This window comes from Carcharodon carcharias, chromosome 15 (assembly GCF_017639515.1).
Source record: "Carcharodon carcharias isolate sCarCar2 chromosome 15, sCarCar2.pri, whole genome shotgun sequence".
Lineage (NCBI taxonomy): Eukaryota > Metazoa > Chordata > Chondrichthyes > Lamniformes > Lamnidae > Carcharodon > Carcharodon carcharias.
Genome location: NC_054481.1, coordinates 39,235,526 through 39,257,917, shown reverse-complemented (window position 1 = coordinate 39,257,917; position 22,392 = coordinate 39,235,526). Strand labels below are relative to the sequence as shown.

Below are 22,392 nucleotides of genomic sequence, written 5' to 3'. Positions count from 1 at the left end.
GACGTGGATCAATGGGAAAGCCGACCCGCCATCATCCCGCCATGGAAGTGGCAAGGAGAAATTTCCGACTTATTTTCCCACCGGCAGGAATCCAACTTTTGGCCTTTCTCTGAATTTTCCACTCCCGCCCGTAACGGAACCTGCCGCTGGTAGGACTGGAAAATTCCACCCAAAGGCCTTTGTGAAGTCCACAAGGAGTACCCACAGTTCCTTGTCACTTTGCTCTTACTTCTCGATTATTTTGCACAGCACGAAAATGGTATCTGATGCTCCTTTCCCATGATTTAACGGAACTGTTCCTTGCTTATTCCTGGTGTGATGAAGTATGAGAGCCTTTGATCATATCTTGGGACACTTTTGAGGCATGGTTTATCAGGCTAATTGTTCCATGCTTTGAGCAGTCCTGAGTGTCAAGAACTTTTGGCAGTGTCACCAGCTCTGAAACTCACCAAACGTCTGGCCAGATCCCACTTCAGAATAACCAGTCAACGATTTCTTTCATGTCTCTGCTCCTACAACCTTCAGATCTTCAGCAGGTATGTCACGATCAGCTTGTCCCCTTGTCATCTGGTTTCTTAATTGCATGCTCAATGTCACTAAGCAGCACTTGTCATTCCTTCTCCTCCCTGGCTACTTCCTGCACTTGGATCTGGTCTGTACTGTTTAATAGGTGGATATACAATTACTGAGTCAGGCTGCAGAAGACATTTTGTGAATCATAACTGTTTTATTGCTAAACTATAATTTAGTACAAATACCAGTTGCTGTTCTTCCCTCCTGATCCTTTCCCTGTCCAGAAACAAAAGTTCCCTTATTGGGAAAAACCCAGCTCTTAAGTTAAAGGCTTTAATGAGCCTCACCTGCTCTCAATTCTCTCTGAAGCTGGTCCTGGTTTACTCTTAAAGGGACTTGCATTTCTAAAGTGTCACATACAGTTGGGCACAGTATTGCTGCCATTGTTCCTTTACCTGATCAACCTCACAGATCATATTTTTTAAATATTCATTCATGGGGTGTGGGCGTCACTGGCTAGGCCAGCATTTATTGCCCATCCTTAATTGCCCTTGAGAAGGTGGTGGTGAGCTGCCTTCTTGACCTCTGCGGTTCATGTGGTGTAGGTACGCCCACAGTGCTGTTAGGGAGGGAGTTCCAGGATTTTGACACTGCGACAGTGAAGGAATGGTGATATATTTCCAAGTCAGGATGGTAAGTGGCTTGGAGGGAAACTTCTAGGTGGTGGTGTTCCCATCTGTCTGCTGCCCTTGTCCTCAATGGTAGTAGTCGTGGATTTGGAAAGTGCTGTCTAAGGAACCTTGGTGAGTTTCTGCAGCGCATCTTGTAAATGATACATGCTGTGCGTTGGTGGAGGGAGTGAATATTCGTGGATGGGGTGCCAATCAAGTGAGCTGCTTTGTCTTGGAGGGTGTCAAGCTTCTTGAGTGTATTTGGAGCTGCACTCATCCAGACAAGTGGAGAGTATTCCACCACACTCCTGATTTGTGCCTTGTAGATGGTGGACAGGCTTTGGGAAGTCAGAAGGTGAGTTATGTGTCACAGGATTCTTAGCCTCTGACTTGCTCTTGTAGCCACAGTATTTATATGGCTAGCCCAATTCAGTTTCTGGTCAATGGTAACCCCCAGGATGTTGATAGTGGGGGATTCAGTGATGGTAATGCCATTGAACATCAAGGGGTGATGGTTAGATTCTCTCCTGTTGGAGATGGTTATTGTCTGATACTTGTGTGGCCTGAAGGTTACTTGTCACTTGTCAGCCCAAGCCTGGATATTGTCCAGGTCTTGCTGCATTTGGACATGAGTTGCTTCAGTATCTGAGGAGTCGTGAATGATGCTGAACATTGTGCAATCATCAATGAACATCCACTCTTCTGACCTTATGATGGGAGGAAGGTCATTGATGAAGCAGCTGAGGATGGTTGGGCCCTGAGGAACTACTGCAGTACTGTCCTGAAACTGAGATGATTGACCTCCAACAACCTCGACCATCTTCCTTTGTGCTAGGTATGACTCCAACCAGTGGAGAGATTTCCCCGATTCCCATTGACTCCAGTTTTGCTAGGACTTCTTGTTGCCACAATCAGTCAAATGCTAATTTGATGTCAAGGGCAGTCACTCACCTCACTTTGGGAGTTCAGCTCTTTTGCCCATGTTTGAACCAAGGCTGTAATATTCCTGGACATCTGCCCCTTTTATACCAATGCTAACTGTTACACTTGACGGAGCTATGCCAACCTTGTATACTTCTTTAGACTGCCCTTTATGACCTGCATCTTCTGCTGCCTGTGCCTTTTCTTTGAGCCAGCTCCTTTTGGCTGCTCTGCAAGCGTTTTTTCACTTTCTTGCAGAAATTTTTGTAATCCATTCCTGGATGATCCATCTGCTTTGCACATTGGCACTCCTCTATCAACTTCAGACATTTGGCTGTTCTCCAGGGCTTCTTGCCAGTCTCAGCTTTTGGGCATGCTTTTTTCAATGCAGTTTTTATAGCAGATGAGAACCTTTCTAAAGTTGGTTCTACTTATTAGTTTGAAACCATCTCCTACTGTAACACTTGTTCACATACCACTGGAGTCCTAGTGTGAACAATCTACCTGCCATTTGGGAGAACTTCTCTATAGATGTTTCTGTCTCCACCACATGCCCTTAACCTTGGCCCATACAAGCTGATGGTCAGACCCACAACTTGTGCTCATCAGGACCCTGGAATCAATACATTCTGCCCTGTTATGCGTTCTCATAAAAATATAATTAATTAATCATATTTCTGTACTGTCTACTGAATGACATCCACATGTAGTGTTCTTTTTCACAATCCTGAAAACATGTGCAACAGGTTTGTAGTCAGTTAGCCAATCCATCAACTTTTCTCCACTGTATCTTTTCATTCACCCAAGCTGAATTTTCTATTGCACTAATGTGTTGCCTTCCTTCCTATTTTCACGTTAAACTCTCCTATCTATCTCTCATGTTTGGAGATGGCTATTCTTTGCAAGACTGTATACACCTTCTCAACATCTTCTTCAGGAGATTTCACAGTTGGCATATATACTTGGATGAGGTTCACTACTCTTGGTTTAGCCTTAATTCGCGTCATGAACTCTATTGTTAACTAGTTGCACAGGCATTTTTTTTATTCGTGCTGGCTAGGCCAGCATTTATTGCCCATCCCTAATTGCCCTTGAGAAGGTGGTGGTGAGCTGCCTTCTTGGACCACTGCAGAACATATGATGTAGATACACACACAGCGCTGTTAGGAAGGGAGTTCCAGAATTTTGACGCAGCGAAAGTGAAGGAACGGCGATATATTCCCGAATCAAGATGGTGAGTAGCTTGGAGGGGAACTTCTAGGTGGTGGTGTTCCCATGTGTCTGGTGCCCTTGTCCTTTTAGATGGTAGCAGTCGTGGATTTGGAAGGTTTTGCCTAAGGAGCCTTGGTGAGTTCCTGCAGTGCTTCTTGTAGATGGTGCACACTGCTGCTACTGTTCATTGGTGGTGGAGGGAGTATATGTTTGTCGAAGGGGTGCAAATCAAATGGGTTCCTTTGTCCTGGATGCTGAACGTTGTTGGAGCTGCACTCATCCAGGCAAGTGGAGAGTATTTCATCGCACTCCTGATTTGTGCCTTGTAGATGGTGGACAGGCTTTGGGGAGTCAGCATGATAGCACTCCACAGCTTTGGGAACACCAGAATTCCCAAACCATATCGGTGACCTTCGCCAGCAGAATAGTACAGGTTCCTTCAATTACCCTGAACCTGGCTATCTAGTCTCAGCAATGCCCCAGCACAGCAATGTTGAGTCTTTTGCATCCTACCTGGGTTTCTCAAGCTTGGTCCTTTGTTCTAACTTTTCAGATTCCCATGTTCAGGAGTCTGTGGCTGTCCCGGTTGATTTGACATCTGTCAGAGTCTGACCTACCTTGAGAGTTTGGGATCAGCCTCATTATTTAAACATCCATTGTCCCATGCCAGGTCAGGCCCTTCCTCAGTTGCATTTAGGGTTCCGCCATCCCTGGGGACCCTAGTCAATGGCAACCCATGAGTGTCTTCTTGACTTTGTACTTTCACTTCATAGGAGAGACAAATAATTATAGCTTGAGGGGCACCACTTCGCCTCAAGCATGGCACCTCCAAAGTGCTAAAGTACCGCTCTACCCTCGCCAAAGGCATGGGCTCCTGCACCTTCACTGCCATTAGAGTCTCAGTTGCACCCCCCATCAGCTTCACCACTGGAGATTTCAAGCACTTGTGAGGTAGGTGTCCCCATCAACACTCGGGTACTCTCACATAGTTTGGCCAGTGGGTCGACACTGTTGCCCAGCATGTTGCCACTGCCTTGCCCTAGCAGCTGCTTGCAGCATACATGAGAGTTAAGTGCTGATGCATGTCGGTGGCAGTACAGTCATCCAGGTCAAAAACCCAGGTGTGACCACTGCTCTACCAAAGGTACTTATTTCATTAGCTGTAAAGCACTTTGGGAAGTTTTGGGGTTATGAAAGGTGCTACATAAATGCATGTTGCCCATTTGGAAGCTTTGCTTTCTACTTTGAGGAGGAAACTTTGCATTTAGTCAGTAGATTGTGTATGGTTGACTTAACAGATTGAGCCAATCATGGTTTTTTTGCTTCACTGAAGTGTAGTGTTTCTGAGGTGTGCCACCTTTATAAAATATAGACATGTGCTAGCTACCAGAATTCTGCTGATATGAATTATGCTGGAAGCTAGTACACAACAATCAAGCCTTGAACATAAAACATCAGGACACGATTAAAGGAAAAAAGAACTTCTATTTCTAAACAACAAACACACCCTCAGGATGTCTCAGGGTGCTTTGAAAACAATGCAATCCTTCTGATTGGAGCTGCATATGTAAATAAACATGGAAGCCAATTTGTAACCATCCAGCTCATATATTTTTGATAGTGTGCGGCTGAGGAGAATGTTTGCCAAAGCATGGGAAAATCAGTTAGGCCACAGGGAGAATGCTTTGCTGTTCTTCAATTAAGTCCAATTTTTCACATTCATTAGACTAGGCAGCAAGGCCTCAGTTTAATAACTCATTTTAAAGTATTTTTAATTTATTCTTTCACAGGATTTTTTTTTAATTCATTCATGGGATGTGGATGTTGCTGGCTGGGCCAGCATTTATTGCCCATCCCTAGTTGCCCTTGAGAAGGTGGTGGTGAGCTGCCTTCTTGAACCGCTGCAATCCATGTGGTGTAGATACACCCGCAATGTTGTTAGGAAGGGAGTTCCAAAATTTTGACCCAGTGACTGTGAAGGAATGGCGATATATTTCCTAGTCAGGATGATGTGTAGTTTGGAGGGGAACTTCCACGTGTTGGTGTTCCCATGTGTCTGATGCCCTTGTTATTCTAGGTAGTAGAGGTCATGGGTTTGGAAGGTGCTGATGAAGAAGCCTCATTGTTGAGTTGCTGCAGCGCATCTTGTAGGTGGAACACACTGTCTTTGCTGTGTGTTGGGTTGGAAGGGGTGAATGTTTAAGGTGGTACCAATCAAATGGGTTACTTTGTCCTAGATAGTGTCAAGTTTATTGATCGTTGTTGGAGTTGCATTAATCCAGGAAAGCGGAGAGTATTCCATCATACTCCTGAATTGTGCCTGGTAAAGGTGGACAGGCTTTGGGGAGTCAGGAGATGAGTTACTCACTGTAGAATTCTCAGCCTTGGACTTACTCTTGTAGCCAAAGTATTTATATGGCTGATCCAGTTCAGTTTTTTGGTAACCCCCATTGCAAATCAGCTCCTCAAACAATGTGTCACCACCTCAGTACAGCACTGACTTTTCAGCCTAGATTTCAACTCCTGCAGTCTAGCTTGAATCCATAACTTTCTGACTCAGAGGTGAGAGTGCTACCAACTGAGCCAAGTTGACAGAATTTAAGCAGTTGAAAAGCAGCCAACCCAATCTGTCAATTGCTATATGAATCAATGTTGTGCGCATATACTTCATATATAGGTACACAGCCTAGATCAGATCTGTAGAATCATAGAATGGTTATATCACAGAAGGAGGCCATTTGGTCCAACATATCCATATTGGCAAAAGCAAAAATACCTGGAAAAACTCAGCAGGTCTGACAGCATCTGCGGAGAGGAACACATTTAACGTTTCGAGTCCGTGTGACTCTTCAACAGAACTAAGGAAAAATAGAAAAGAGGTGAAATATAAGCTGGTTTAAGGGGGGGGTGGGGACAGGTAGAGCTGGATAGAGGGCCAGTGATAGGTGGAGATTGCCAAAAGATGTCATAGACAAAAGGACAAAGAGGTGTTGACGGTGGTGATATTAGCTAAGAAATGTGCTAATGGTGACATTAAGGGTAGAAAGGCCTTGCTCGTCCTGCTTTCTACCCTTAATGTCACCTTTAGCACATTTCTTAGCTAATATCACCATCGTCCTGCTTTCTACTCTTAATATCACCTTTAGCACATTTCTTAGCTAATATCACCACTTCTTTGTCCTTTTGTCTATGACATCTTTTGGTTATCTCTACCTATCACTGGCCCTTTATCCAGCCCTACCTGTCCCACCCTCCTTTAAACCAGCTTATATTTCACCTCTTTTCTATTTTTCCTTAGTTCTGTTGAAGAGTCATACAGACTCAAAATGTTAATCGTATTCCTCTCTGCAGATGCTGTCAGACCTGCTGAGTTTTTCCAGGTATTTTTGTTTTTGTTTTGGATTTCCAGCATCCACAGTTTTTTGCTTATATCCATACTGGCTTTTTGCAAGAGCACCTCAGCTAGTCCTATTTCCCCACTGTTTTCCCATATCCCTGTAATATTTTTCTTTCAGGTGTTATCGAATTCCCTTGTGAAAGCCACAATTGAATCTGCTCTTACTCTGATTTTGAATACCCCTCAGTCACATCTCCTCTCAACCTTCTCTTCTCTAAGGAGAAAAGCTGCAGCTTCTCCAATCTATCCATGTGGTTACCCCCATCCATCCCTCATCCCCTGGAACACTTCTCATAAGTCTTTTCTGCACCCTCTCCAAAAACTTCACATTCTTTCTAAAGTGAACTGCCCAGAATTAGACACAATATTCTAGTTGAGGCTGAACTAATATTTTATAAATGTTCACCAAAACTTCCTTGCTTTTGTACGCTATGCCTCAATTTATAAAGACTAGGATCCTGTAAGCCTTTTTAACCACTTTCACAACCTGTCCTGCCACCTTCAATGATTTGTGTACAAATATCCGCAGGTCCCTCTGCTCCTGCACCCCCCTTTAGAATTGTTTGCCCCCCCTTCGTTCTTCCTACCAAAATGTATCACTTCAGAAAATTCAGACTTCTCTGCATGAAATTTCATCTGCCATGTATCTGCCAATTCCACCAGCCTGTCTGTGTTCTCTTGAGGTCTTTTGCTAGCCTCTTCACAGTTACCAATATTTACAATTATCGAAGCATCTTCCAATTTTGAAATTGTAACCTGTAAACCCTAGTCTGGTCATTAATAATAATTTAGAAAAAAAAGTTGGTTCCAGTACCAGCCGCTGGGGAAACTCCACTATATACTTTCTTCCAGTCAAAAAAACAATCGTTCACTGCTACTCTTATCACTCAGCTAACTTCACATCCATGCTGTCACTGTCCCTTTTATTCCATGGGTTTTAATTTGCTGACAAGCCTGTTATGTGGCACATTATCAAATGACTTCTGGAAATCCATATGCACCACATCAACTGTATTACCTTCATCAACACTCTGTTATCTCATCAAAAAAAAAGTTAGTTAAACAAAATCTGTCAACTGCTGTATGAATCAATCCACATCAATAATTAATCCACACTTGTCCAAGTGACTATTAATTTTGTACCAAATTATCCGTTTTAAAATGTTCCTCACCATTGAGGTTAAACTGACTGGCCTGTATTGCAGACCTTATCTTTACATCCATTTTATGAACAGGATCGTAATATTTGCAATTCTGCCGATCCTATTTGCTGAAGAACGTGCACTGGCACATTGCTGATTTGCACTATTTTCTGAACAATTTGGTTTCATTTTTGTGCATGAAACCAAAATATTTTAAGTCGGTAAACAAAAGTTTGGACTGTGAGATTTTCTAATCATCAAATTATGTATGGTTCAGCCTTCCTTAGCTCCTAGATTACTTCAGCTGTAATAATCCACTCTGGTGACTGATGCTGTCTGAGAATGGTGCAAGTTAACCTGAAGCAGATCTCAAACAGCACTTAATTCTGCATCATGATCTTAATCCAAGTCTCTCCCTTGAGACATTGGATTCAGCACATCCTGAGAGAAGTGGTTAGGCGCTCTGAAAGCAGAATGCAATTATTTGGAAGGAGCTTAAGAATGGTATAACTTTAATGAATCAAGGGTTGCAATTCCAATGTTTTATCTTTCTTTTTCCTTCACTTTGTACAAATGAAAGAGTTTATTCATAAGCATAAAGTTCAGCCATCGCACATCCACGATCAGCCATTCCACTGGGAAGATGTTTAATTTGTGACATTGCAATTTGTAGTCCTGCCTGGGGGTGGGGCATCAGGACATTGGAACAGCTACTCCAGTGGTATTAAACAAGAGGGGAGACAAAATATCCTTGGACTTTAAGGCTCTGTCCCACCAGAATTCCAATGAGAGTCCAGCAGAAGAGCTGGCGGCTTAGACCTGGAATCAAATTAATGGTTCCCAGTTTTAAGATGAAGACTCCTCCAGCCTTTATTTGTGCTGGGACCTCTGCCTGCACATTCAGGAGCTGAGAGAAACATTGCCATTTATTGTTGTGGGGCACACCAGGAGTGTCCTTGTGTGACAGCTGTGACCTGACTCCTGAAGAGGATTGCTCATTTTGTTTCATGAATTCTTCCCATTCAAAAGAGATCATTAGAGGTTTGTTGTACTTCCCTCACAGAACTGGGCCTGACTCATGTCTTTGGCCTGGACACTAGGGTGGCAATTATCAGCCTCTTATGTCTGGTCTAGTGCATGAAATGTACCTTCACATCACAGACACCCATCTCTGGTCTTTAAATTGTCACCTCCTCTTAACCCCACATTCTGTTGAAGCAGTAGAGGTTACCAATGGGAAGGATCCTAGTGTAAATGTTGAGATCATTGATCCACAGATTTTTGGGGTTGAGATCTCCCCAGTTGTCAGTTGGTGAAAGTCTGCAATTGCATCTTACAAATCAAATAGGCCCTAGGCTCTCTTGCAAGTCACAACTCCAGGCAAATTGATCTCAGCTGAGGTTGCATTATGGAGTGTCCTCACTGGCTTCAGCATCAACGAATTAGGATTTAAAAGATTTAAAAGATTATCAACGAATTAGGAAGGGAGAGAAAAATTAGTCATTGTTGCTGATCATGATCAAGTGATTCCTTCGGAAAATTCTTACGTGTGAATGCCAAGTGGAGTGAGGAATGAACCCAGTCTGACATATTTGCTTAGTCCAAGGGCCTATTAACATTCAGGTATGAAGTTTGATTTTGAGCTGGAGCAGAGCACAATCAGAGTGGTCAAAGAAAGAAGGGCTTGCATTTATATAGAGTGTTTCATAACCACAGGACATCCCAAAGCACTTTGCAGTCAATTAAGTAGTTTTGATGCAAGGTCACTGTTATAACGCCGGTAAAGTGTCAGCTGATTTGCACACAGCAAGATCCCACAAAGAGTAATAAGTTAATAACCGGATAACCAGCTGTGTAAATGTTGATTGAGGGATAAATATTGGCCAGGCCACCAACCAAATTTCTCTAGTTCTTCTTGAAACAGTGCCTTGGGACTATTTACGTCCACCAGAGAACCCAGATGGGGTCTTTCCAGCGTTTTCTGTTTTTGTTTCAGATTTCCAGCATCTGTAGTATTTTGCTTTTAATCCAGCTGGGGCCTTGGATTAACATCACATCTTAAATTATGGCATGTCTGACAATATAGCACTTCCTTACTGTTAGCCTGGGTTTTGTGCTTAAGGGGTTAATTTTAACATATTGACCCACAGGGAGCAGAAGTCTGATAGATCACAAGGAAGTGCAAAGCTGAGATTCCCCAGCATGCGTGTGACATCACTGACAGGTTCTCCACCCCGAAGCCAGCCTGATTGACAGGTTTGACTTCCAGTCAGGTGGGGAGCAATGTAGAGGAGGCCCCAGGATTGAGTGGGGCACCTCATTGAGGGTGGGGGGCAGGGAGGTAGGAGTTGTTGATGCTGTGACAGCGATTCAATCCTGGGGTGTGGTGGTGATCTAGGGGCCCCAGGAGAGTCTGATCACCTCAGTGGGAGCACAGAGTCTTGGGGTGATCAGAGGCCTCAGGGGAAGATGTCCAGTCATGTAGGGGTTGGCTGGACAGGCTCATGGGATCCAGCAGGTAGGCTCATTTCCTGATCCAGTAACCCCTCATCTCGGTTTAGCTGGCAGGCTTCCCATCTTGCCTCTGTTAAAATCAGAAGTAAGCAAGTTGGAGTCAGGATTCACATTTTTTTCTCCCACCCACCCAACTTCCCTGTTTTTTGGATTTAAAATTCCCACTTGTATCTTTGGAATGGGATCATGAGCACCAAACCATCTGGCTCAAAGGCAAGCACTCTGCTGCTGAGCTAAAGCTGACACCAGAAAGTGTCAGCTCACATTGCCAATGTTCAGTATATTAATCATATTATTGCAACAATGTTCTGATCATTACATTCTGCCCATCTCTTTAGTTAATAATCATTGTGTTATATTTAAACACAAACATGTTCTGTTATGAATTCAGAGAAGCAGAAACTAAAAGTTGCTGCCTCCATCACCTGTGCAGCTTCCTTATGAACACCTTAGCAAATATCAAACCGAAATATTGCCGCATTGAATTCTTCTTGCCTACATTTGCGTTAATACCATTAGTAAAGCACTCTGATCCACGTACAGCCCTACAATACTATGACACAAATCTGAGTGATGTCAATCCTACAGGTTTCAGTCAGGATAACTTAATGCCGCAATATCAGTTTTACTCACCTGGACCCAAAAAACTGCATATGAACCTTCAGTTCAGTAAAAGTGTATCTTACAGACAAAACATAGGAATTGATTTGATTATGCCTATGGGCCACATATACCTATAAAGAGTTGCCTTGCTTCATCTGAGATGAAGAGTAATTTCTTCACCCAGAGAGTAGTGGGCCTGTGGAATTCACTACCACAGAAAGCAGTTGAGGCCAAAACATTGTATGTTTTCAAGAAGGAGTTAGATATAGCTCTTGGGGCGAAAGAGATCAAAAGGTATGGGGAGAAAGCGGGAGCAGGCTATTGAGTTGGATGATCAGCCATGATCATAATGAATGGCACAGCAGGCTCGAAGGGCCGAATAGCCTACTCCTGCTTCTAGTTTCTATCTAGCTCAGGAGCCAACTTTGTGCAGCATAGGGATGGACAACTTCTTGCAGATTTCACACTATGTATGGGTTTTGTCTGCTACAATAACAGGCGAGAATGGTGTTACATTTTCCCATCTTTCTTCTGTATTACAGGGCTGGATGAATGAAATCTATAACTATGACCCTGAGACCTACCATCCATCACTGACCTTTTCAGTCTATGTAACACTAGAGGGTACTGCACTGAAACTCTCATACCCACGGAGCAACATCTCCCGGCGTGCAACCTTTGATGAAGGCAGACATGATGTGGTATTCATCAGCCATCGATCCTGTGACCTAGCTGACAGCAAGGTGGGTGAGAACATTCAGTGGAAAGCTCTGAACATTCCTTGATCTCAGATAAAAGCAAAATGCTGCAGATGCTGGAAATCTGAAACAAAAACAGAAAATGCTGGGAAAACTCAGCAGATCTGACAGCATCTGTGGAGAAAAAAAGAGGTTTTTTTTCTCTCCACAGATGCTGTTAGACCTGCTGAGTTTTTCCAGCATTTTCTGTTTTTGTTTCCTTGATCTCATCCCATTAAAATGAGAGTCTCCATATCCCTAAAAGCCTGGTGCATATCAGATTCTTTTCTTGCAGCCTATCTTCAGCACTTGTTGAAGAACACAAAATACATTATGACTTGCATTTATAGAAGATGGAATTGGAATTGTTACATTGAATATGCATCACAGAAACAGGTTGCTCAACCAAACTGCTCCATGCCACTGTTTGTGGTCCACATGAACTGCCTCCCACGCCTCTCCTGCTAACCCTATTGGCAAAACTTTTTCCCCTTTATCCCTCATGCATTTACCTCCCTGAACCTCGGCACATTTCCACCTCGTCCTTATTCTTTAAGATGCTCCTTTAAACCTACTTCTCTGACCAAGCTTTTGGTCATCTGTCCGAATGTTTCCTATGTGGCTCAGTGTCAAATGTCAAAGGTAAATATCTGCAGTGAGTTCTGATGATCTTGATTGCAGTGCTTGAAAGGGTGGTAGAAGCAGATTCAACAGTAACTTTCAAAGGCTGTTGGATGCACGCCTGAAAAGGAACTGCTTCTGAGCTATGGAGTGTGGAGTGAGAGTACTGGAGTGGGACGACTTGGACAGTTCTTTCAAAGAGTATGATGGGGTAATCATGGAGAACATAGTTTCATTTGTGAGGGGAATGATTACTAGAGGCTATGAAGAGGAGGTAATCACGAATAAATTCAGGAAAAATACCTTTACCCCAAGGGTGGTAAGACTGCAGACCATGTACCGCAAGGAAGAGAAAAAGTTTCAGGGCTGGGGGAGAAAGTGAGGGAGTAGGACTAGGTGAGCTGCAACTTGCAGGGAGTTGGCATGGATACGACAGGTAAAATGGCCTCCTACTTTACTGTGGCCATTTTATCTAGCTTCTGCTGAAATGAATCTATGCTATTTGCTTCAACTGCTCCTTTGGGCGGAATTTTACAGCCCCTCCCGTTAGCGGGATTTTCCATTCCTGCTGAAGTTGATGAATTTTTGCTTCATAGAGACATAGAGGTCTACAGCACAGGAAAAGCTCTTCGGCCCATCAAGTCTGCACCGGTCAAGCAAGTACCGAACTATTCTAATCCCATTTTCCAGCACGAGGCCCATAGCCTTGTATTCCATGGCTTCATAAGTGCACATCCAAATACTTTTTAAACCTTATAAGGGTTTCTGTCTTTACGACACTTTCAAGCAGTGAATTCCAGATTCCCACCACCCTCTGGGTGAAAAGGTTCTTCCTCACACCTCCTCTAAATCTCCTGCCCCTTACCTTAAATCTATGACCCCTGGTTATTGATCCCTTCACCATGGTGAAAAGTTCCTTCCTGTCTACTCTATCTATGCCCCTCATAATTTTATACACCTCAACCATTTCCCCCCTCAATCTCCTCTGCTCCAGGGAAAATAACTCCAGTCTATCCAATCTCTCCTCATAACTAAAACTCTCCAGCCCAGGTAACATCCTGGTAAATCTCCTCTGCACTCTCTCTAGTGCAATCACATCCTTCCTATAATGCAGATTCCAGAACTGGACACAATACTCTAGCTGTGGCCTAACAAGCATTTTATACAGATCCAGCATACCCTCCCTGCTCTTATATTCTATGCCTTGGCTAATAAAGGCAAGTATCCCATATGCCTTCTCAACCACCTTATCTACATCTCCCGCTTCCTTAAGGAATCGATGAACATGCACATCAAGGTCCCTCTAATCCTCGGCACTTCCCAGGGTCCTGCCATTCATCGTGTATTCCCGTGCCTTGTTTGTTCTGCCCAAGTGCATCACCTCACAGTTATCTAGATTAATCTCTATTTGCCACTGATCAGCCCATCTGACTAGCCCATCTATATCCTCCCATAATTTAAGGCTATCCTTCTCAGTATTTGCCACCCCACCAATTTACTGATCAACCTTCCTACATTCAAGTCTAAATTGTTTATATATACAAACAGCAAGGGACCCAACACCAATCCCTGTGGAACCCCACTGGACACAGGCATCCAGTCAAAAAAACACCCCTCAACCATCACCTTCTGCTTCCTGCCATGCAGCCAATTCTGGATCTAATTTGCCAAATTGCCTTGGATCCCATGGGCTCTTACCTTCATTATCAGCCTCCCATGTGGGACCTTATCAAAAGCCTCGCTGAAGTCCAAGTAGACTATGTCAAATGCATTGCCCTCACCTACACACCTGGTCACCTCTTTGAAAAATTCAACCAAATTGGTCACACATGACCTCCCCTTAACAAAAGCATGCTGACTGTCCTTGATTAATCCCTGCCTCTCCAAGTGTAGATTAATTCTGTCCCTCAGAATTGCTTCCAATAGTTTCCCTGCCACTGAGGTTAGACTGACTGGCCTGTAGTTCACTGATTTATCCCTTGCTCCCTTCTTGAATAACGGTACCACATTGGCTGTCCTCCAGTTCTCTGGCACCTCTCCTGTGGCCATAGAGGTATTGAAAATTATTGCCAGTGTCCCTGCTATCTTCTCCCTTGCCTCACTCAACAGCCTGGGATACATTTCATCCAGGCCTGGAGAGTTATATACTTTTAAGCCTGCCAAACCGCTTAGAACCTCCTCCTTTCTATGCTAATTTATTTAATTACATCACAGTCCTTCTGCCTGATTTCCATACTCATGTCATCCCTTTCACTTGTGAACACCAACACAAAATATTTATTTAGAACCCTACCTGCGTCTTCTAGCTTCACAAACAAATTGCCACTATGGTCCTTAATGGACCCTACCCTTTCCCTAGTTACCCTCTTACTCTTAATGTACTTATAAAATAACTTTGGATTTTCCTTTATTTTACCTGTCAATGTTTTCTCATGTCCCCTTTTTGCTCTCCTAATTTCCTTTCTAAGTTCTCCCCTACACATTCTATATTCCTCTCGGGTTTCTGCTGTTTTGACCCCTCAAGTATCTGCCATAAGCCTCCCTTTTTCTCTTTATCCAATCCTGTATATCCCTCAACATCCAAGGTTTCCTGGATTTGTTGGTCCCATCCTTTATCTTTACTGGAATATGTTGGCCCTGTACTCTCCCTAATTCCTTTTTGAATGAGTCTCACTGCTCTGACGCAGATTTACCTAAATCCAGACGACTCTGGCCAAATCATATCTGATCTTATTAAAATCGGCCTTCCCCTAATTTAGAACTCTGATTTCTGGCCTACCCTTGTCCTTTTCCATAACAACCTTGAATTTGACAGAGTTATGATCACTATCTGCAAAATGTTCTCCCACTGATACCTCTGCCACTTGCCCAGCTTCATTCCCTAATATTAAGTCTAGGACTGCCCCCTCTCTTGTGGGAACTGCTACGTTCTGGCTTAAAAAGCTCTCCTGGATGCATTTTAAGAATTGCGCTCCCTCTAAGCCTATCACATTATGACTAACCTAGTTAATGTTGAGGAAGTTGAAATCCCCCACAATTACTACCCTATTATTTTTACACTTCTCTGAAATTTGCCTACATATCTGCTCTTCTATTTCTCTCTGACTGTTTGGGGGCCTATAGTACACGCCCAGCAATGTGATTGCTCCTTTTTTGTTTTTCAGTTCTACTCATATGGCTTCATTTGAGGAGCCTTCTAAGATGTCATCTCTCCTTACTACTGTAATTGATTCCTTGATCAATATTGCGATACCCCCTCTTCATTTACCTCCTTCCCTGTCTCGCCTGAAGACCCTATATTCTGGAATATTGAGCTGCCGATCCTGCCCATCTCTCAACCATGTCTCTGTGACAGCAATGGCATCACACTTCCATATGTTAATTTGTGCCCTCAACTCATCTGCCTTATTCATCAGATTTCCTGCATTAAAATAAATACCATCTAACCTTACCAAACTCCCTTGTGCCTTAACTGGCCTATAATTTCTATGTCTTCTACACTTACTTCTAATTATGGCTGCGTATCTCCCCCTGCTGAACCTCCTCTCAGGATCCCATGCCCTGCCAAGTTCGTTTAAACCCTCCACAACAGCACTAGCAAACCTCCACACAATGATGTTAGGTCCCATTCCAGTTCAGGTGCAACCCGTTCACCTTGTACAGTGCCTTGCAACCCACCACCCCCAGAAATGGTCCCAATGTCTCAGAAATCTAAAGCACTCCCTCCTGCACCATCTCTCCAGCCACACATTCACCTGGGCTAACCTCCTATTTCTATACTTACTAGCGCGTGGCACCGGAAGTAATCCAGAGATTACTACCTTTGAGATCCTGTTTTTTAATCTGCTTCCTAGCTCCCTAAATTCTGCTTGCAGGACCTCATCCCTCTTTCTACCTATGACGTTGGTATCAATATGTACCACTATCTCTGTCTGGTTGCCCTCCCCCTTTAGAATGCCCTGCAGCTGTTCAGTGACATCCTTGACCCTGGCACCAGGGAGACAGCATACCATCCTGGAGTCACGTTTACGGCTACAGAAATGCCTGTCTGTTCCCCTTACTATAATGTCTCCTACCACTATTGCTCTTCCCCTCTTTTTCCTCCCCCCGTGAGCCACTCACTGTGCCATGAGCGTGGCTGCACTCCCCAGAGGAACTGTCACTCTCACCATTTTCCAACATAGAAAAATGGTTCTCAAGTGAGATGCACCTTGGGGATTTCCTGATTACCAGCCTGACACCTTTCTTCTGAATGATGGTCACCCATTCCCTCTCTGTCTGCACTTCCGTAAGCTGTGGGGTGACCACATCTAAAAACGTGCTATCCATGAAACTCTCAGCCTCGCGGATGCGCCTCAGCACCTCCAGCTGCCGCTCAAGCTCCGAAACTCGGAGCTCAAATAGCTGCAGCTGGTGGCACTTCCTGCACACATGGTCAGTCAGAGTGCAAGGAGCGTCTAGGACTTCCCACATGTTGCAGGCAGTACATAACACGGGACTGAGCTGTCCTGCCATGCCTCTAGTTGAAAAAAACCCTTACTTTAAGTTTAATACAGTAAAAAAAAATTAATTATTTATGTACTTTGAATAAAAACTAGAACTCTTACCTTTCCTTTGCTTAATCTATTTTAAACTGGAGAAAAAACTGGAGATAAACACTTACCCACTGCTCACCAATCAGCTCTCACCTTTGTGTGCTGACTTTTTGAAGCTTCCCCCACTCGTGCTGGTTCTGATCTCTCTGCTGCTCTCTTGCGCTGTCTTGTGATGTCACTCTTATTATTTTCAACAAGAACTGACTGCAGAACACTCTTCCAAAACTGCTTCACTGCAATGCTGACTGCAGGACTCTCTTCCCAGACTCGTTTGAATGGCTTGCTACATTTTACAGCCCCGCCCACACCATGACATAAAATTCCACCCCTTGTCTTTACAAGTTTTACATTCTAATCACACTCTGGGTAAATAGGTTTCTCCTGAATTCCCTTTTGGATTCATCAGTGGTCATCTTGTATTTATGGTCCCTAGTTTTGGACTCTCCCACAAGTGGTTAGGACAATGGGAACTTCTTTATGTCTACCTTATCAAGCTCTTTCATAGCCCTTTCATTTCTATCAGGTGGCCCCTTAGCCAGAGAAAAGAGCCCAAGCCTATTCAATCTTTCTTGACAGTTGTAACATCTACATCCTGCCTCTATATCCTTTTTATAACATGAAGACCAGAACAATGCACAATGCAATGGTTCAGAAAGCACATTTCCCATTACTAATGGGTTTGGTGAATTTGCCAGAGCAATGGAGTGGGCATTGGATTTAGACCATGGTTTCCTGTATTGCAACCGTGAGTACACTTCAAAAGTACTTCACTGGTTATAAAGTGCTTTGGGACATCCTGAGGCCATGAGAGGCACTATCCAAATGTAATTTTTCTTTTTCCTTTTTGCTATGAACCGTTATGCTTACTGGCCTCAAAGGTGAAAAGATCTCCCAAGTCCTTAATTCTGTGCATGGTTTTGAAACCTGTTGGATCTTGGCACACAGCAGTTTAGTGAAGAGTCCACCATTGTCCCAACCATTTGTTGCGCATGTTGGGAGAGGCTGCAGAGAATCTGTGGATGTGTCTGATGCTTGGCTCACTTCCTTCCCTTCATTGTGGGACCCCTGAGATCATCATCCAATTGTTCTGTACCAGGTGCTGATATGCTGTACAACCCTATCCAGCCACATTAGGCTCCATGTCTACATGTGCCTCTTTTAATATCCTTGTGTTTTGTGCCTCACTCTGTGGGTCAGTTCCACATTTTACACTATCCGGACCACACCCCCCCCCCCCCCCCCCCCCCCTTGAGCAAGTGGCACTGGGTTGTTGAGAGAATAATGGCATCAGTACTCCCAGAGGGGCAGTGTGTATCATCAGTACTCCCAAAGGGGCAGTGTGTGTCATCAGTACTCCCAGAGGGGCAGTGTGTGCCGTCAATACTCCCAGAGGGGCAGTGTGTGTCATCAGTACTCTCAGAGGGGCAGTGTGTGCAGTCAATACTCCCAGAGGGGCAGTGTGTGTCATCAGTACTCCCAGAGGGGCAGTGTGTGCCATCAGTACTCCCAGAGGGGCAGTGTGTGCCATCAGTACTCCCAGAGGGGCAGTGTGTGTCATCAGTACTCTCAGAGGGGCAGTGTGTGCCATCAGTACTCCCAGAGGGGCAGTGTGTGCCATCAGTACTCCCAGAAGGGCAGTGTGTGTCATCTGTACTCCCAGAGGGGCAGTGTATGTCATCTGTACACTCAGAGGGGCGGTGTGTGCCAGCAGTACTCCCAGAGGGGCAGTGTGTGTCATCTGTACACTCAGAGGGGCAGTGTGTGCCATCAGTACTCCCAGAGGGGCAGTGTGTGTCATCTGTACACTCAGAGGGGCAGTGTGTGCCAGCAGTACTCCCAGAGGGGCAGTGTGTGTCATCAGTACTCCCAGAGGGGCAGTGTGTGTCATCTGTACACTCAGAGGGGCAGTGTATGTCATCAGTACTCCCAGAGGGGCAGTGTATGTCATCAGTACCCCCAGAGGGGCAGTGTGTGCCATCAGTACTCCCAGAAGGGCAGAGTGTGTCATCAGTACTCCCAGAGGGCAGTGTATGTCATCAGTACTCCCAGAGGGGCAGTGTGTGTCATCAGTACTCCCAGAGGGCAGTGTATGTCATCAGTACCCCCAGAGGGGCAGTGTGTGTCATCAGTACCCCCAGAGGGGCAGTGTGTGCCATCAGTACTCCCAGAGGGGCAGTGTATGTCATCAGTACTCCCAGAGGGCAGTGTATGTCATCAGTACTCCCAGAGGGGCAGTGTGTGTCATCAGTACTCCCAGAGGGGCAGTGTGTGCCATCAGTACTCCCAGAGGGGCAGTGTGTGCCATCAGTACTCCCAGAGGGGCAGTGTGTGTCATCAGTACTCCCAGAGGAGCAGTGTGTGTCATCAGTACTCTCAGAGGGGCAGTGTGTGTCATCAGTACTCCCAGAGGGGCAGTGTATGTGATCAGTACTCCCAGAAGGGCAGTGTGTGTTATCAGTACTTCCAGAGGGGCAGTGTGTATCATCAATACTCCCAGAGGGGCAGTGTGTGAGATTTGTACTCTCAGAGGGGCAGTGTGTGTCACTCCCAAAGGGGCAGTGTATGTGATCAGTACTCCCAGAGGGTCAGTGTGTGTCATCAGTACTCCCAGAGGGTCAGTGTGTGTCATCAGTACTCACAGAGGGGCAGTGTGTGTCATCAGTACTCCCAGAGGGGCGGTGTGTGCCATCAGTACTCCCAAAGGGTCAGTGTGTGTCATCAGTAGTCCCAGAGGAGCAGTGTGTGTTATCAGTACTTCCAGAGGGGCAGTGTGTGCCATCAATACTCTCAGAGGGGCAATGTGTGTCATCAGTACTCCCAGAGGGGCAGTGTATGTGATCAGTACTCCCAGAGGGTCAGTGTGTGCCATCAATACTCTCAGAGGGACAATGTGTGTCATCAGTACTCCCAGAGGGTCAGTGTGTATCATCAGTACTCCCAAAGGGGCAGTATGTGTAATCAGTACTCATAAAGGGGCAGTGTGTGTCATCAGTACTCCCGGAGGAGCAGTGTGTACCATCAGTACTCCCAGAGGGACAGTGTGTGTCATCAGTACTCCCAGAGGGGCAGTGTGTGTCACCAGTACTCCCAAAGGGGCAGTGTGTGTCATCAGTACTCCCAGAGGAGCAGTGTGTGTCACCAGTACTCCCAAAGGGGCAGTGTGTGTCATCATTACTCCCAGAGGGGCAGTGTATGTCATCAGTATTCCCAGAGGGGCAGTGTGTGCCATCAGTACTCCCAGAGGGGCAGTGTGTGCCATCAGTACTCCCAGAGGGGCAGTGTGTGTCATCAGTACTCCCAGAGGGGCAGTGTATTTCATCAGTACCCCCAGAAGGGCAGTGTGTGCCATCAGTACTCCCAGAAGGGCAGAGTGTGTCATCAGTACTCCCAGAGGGTCATTGTGTGTCATCAGTACTTCCAGAGGGGCAGTGTGTGCCATCAGTACTCCCAGAGGGGCAGTGTATGTCATCAGTACCCCCAGAGGGGCAGTGTGTGTCATCAGTACCCCCAGAGGGCAGTGTGTGCCATCAGTACTCCCAGAGGGGCAGTGTATGTCATCAGTACTCCCAGAGGGCAGTGTATGTCATCAGTACTCCCAGAGGGGCAGTATGTGTCATCAGTACTCCCAGAGGGGCAGTGTGTGCCATCAGTACTCCCAGAGGGGCAGTGTGTGCCATCAGTACTCCCAGAAGGGCAGTGTGTGTCATCAGTACTCCCAGAGGGTCAGTGTGTGTCATCAGTACTCTCAGAGGGGCAGTGTGTGTCATCAGTACTCCCAGAGGGGCAGTGTATGTGATCAGTACTCCCAGAGGGGCAGTGTGTGTTATCAGTACTTCCAGAGGGGCGGTTTGTGCCATCAGTACTCCCAGAGGGACAGTGTGTATCATTAATACTCCCAGAGGGGCAGTGTGTGAGATTTGTACTCTCAGAGGGGCAGTGTGTGTCATCAGTACTCCCAGAGGGGCAGTGTATGTGATCAGTACTCCCAGAGGGGCAGTGTGTGCCATCAATACTCTCAGAGGGACAATGTGTGTCATCAGTACTCCCAGAGGGGCAGTGTGTGCCATCAGTACTCCCAGAGGGTCAGTGTGTGTCATCAGTACTCTCAGAGGGGCAGTGTGTGTCATCAGTACTCCCAGAGGGGCAGTGTATGTGATCAGTACTCCCAGAGGGGCAGTGTGTGTTATCAGTACTTCCAGAGGGGCGGTTTGTGCCATCAGTACTCCCAGAGGGACAGTGTGTATCATTAATACTCCCAGAGGTGCAGTGTGTGAGATTTGTACTCTCAGAGGGGCAGTGTGTGTCATCAGTACTCCCAGAGGGGCAGTGTGTGTCATCAGTACTCCCAGAAGGGCAGTGTGTGTCATCAATACTCCCAGAGGGGCAGTGTGTATCATCAGTACTCCCAGAGGGGCAGTGTATGTCATCAGTACTCCCAGAGCGGCAGTGCGTGCCATCAGTACTCATAGAGGGTCAGTGTGTCTCATCAGTACTCCCAGAGGGTCAGTGTGTCTCATCAGTACTCATAGAGGCAGGGGGGACTCCAGAGTCTAGTTCTGCAGCCTTCAACTGAATAGTGTCCTGGAGAAACAGTTAAACTGGTTGGCCTCCGGCAGCATCAGCAATTTGGTGGATGGTTTAAGTGGAATGTGGTGAATTCATAGAAAAATTAAGTAAGAAAAGGTATATGTTCTCACAAACCTACTGAAGGCAGATAACTTGCAAATCTCCCATACCAGCTGCCAGGCTAGAAGTGTTGTTAATTTTTTTGTCTTAGTCTCTTCATGTTGTGTCAAACATTGGACTTTTGCATGTCCTCCCCTAGTGGTCTGGCATTTACTGGCATCGTGAGCGTTCTGGAAGAATTCATATCATTAATTAGTCTGCAGCCCCCTGCTGTCACAGTCACTTAGGATTCAATGAATGGATGATAGCAATGTTAGACATAAAGGAGCAAGGACCGAGGATTGGAAGCTTCAACGTCCCCGTGTGCATTACGCGTGCAAGACACATGACATGATTAATGTCATGTAGTATTGCTTCTAGGACAAGGAACATGGTTCTGTGTGAAACCCCAAAGGACACTACATAGCTATTGTTCTAGGGAATATGCACTTGTTTGTCTATAGTTCAGTTAACTGTCCTGCTGTTCATGTGAAAAAACTCTTACCTTTGCTGACCTGGTGATGCTATCAAGCTTCTTTTGGCACTGCAATGGGATCCTTGGAGTTCTGGATGTTCCACTGCCAGCCCAGTCAACTCCTTCCCCACAGTCTGTGCTGCTGAGTGTGAAGGTTGGTACCACAGCTATTGCATCCCTGCTGCTCTTTAATTTGGAACAGAAGCACTTCCGCATCAGCCTCAGACACATTAAAGTTACACCAGTCAGTTCAGTGCCTATTCCAGGAATCTTCTCAAACTTTGAACAGCTTTCAATCATCTAAATCAGAAATTGTGCCTTGTCCT

At 45.4% G+C, this 22,392-nt stretch overlaps 1 protein-coding gene across 1 annotated transcript in view; it reads left to right on the top strand.

Annotated features, from left to right (window-relative positions):
- The window catches only part of tex2l (testis expressed 2, like), a 91,094-nt gene that overhangs the window by 10,699 nt on the left and 58,003 nt on the right, over nucleotides 1-22,392 (top strand). Inside the window, exon 2 of the mRNA XM_041206922.1 lies at nucleotides 11,516-11,716. Coding sequence (XP_041062856.1) covers nucleotides 11,516-11,716 — 201 coding nt within the window. The remainder of the gene's footprint in view (nucleotides 1-11,515; nucleotides 11,717-22,392) is intronic.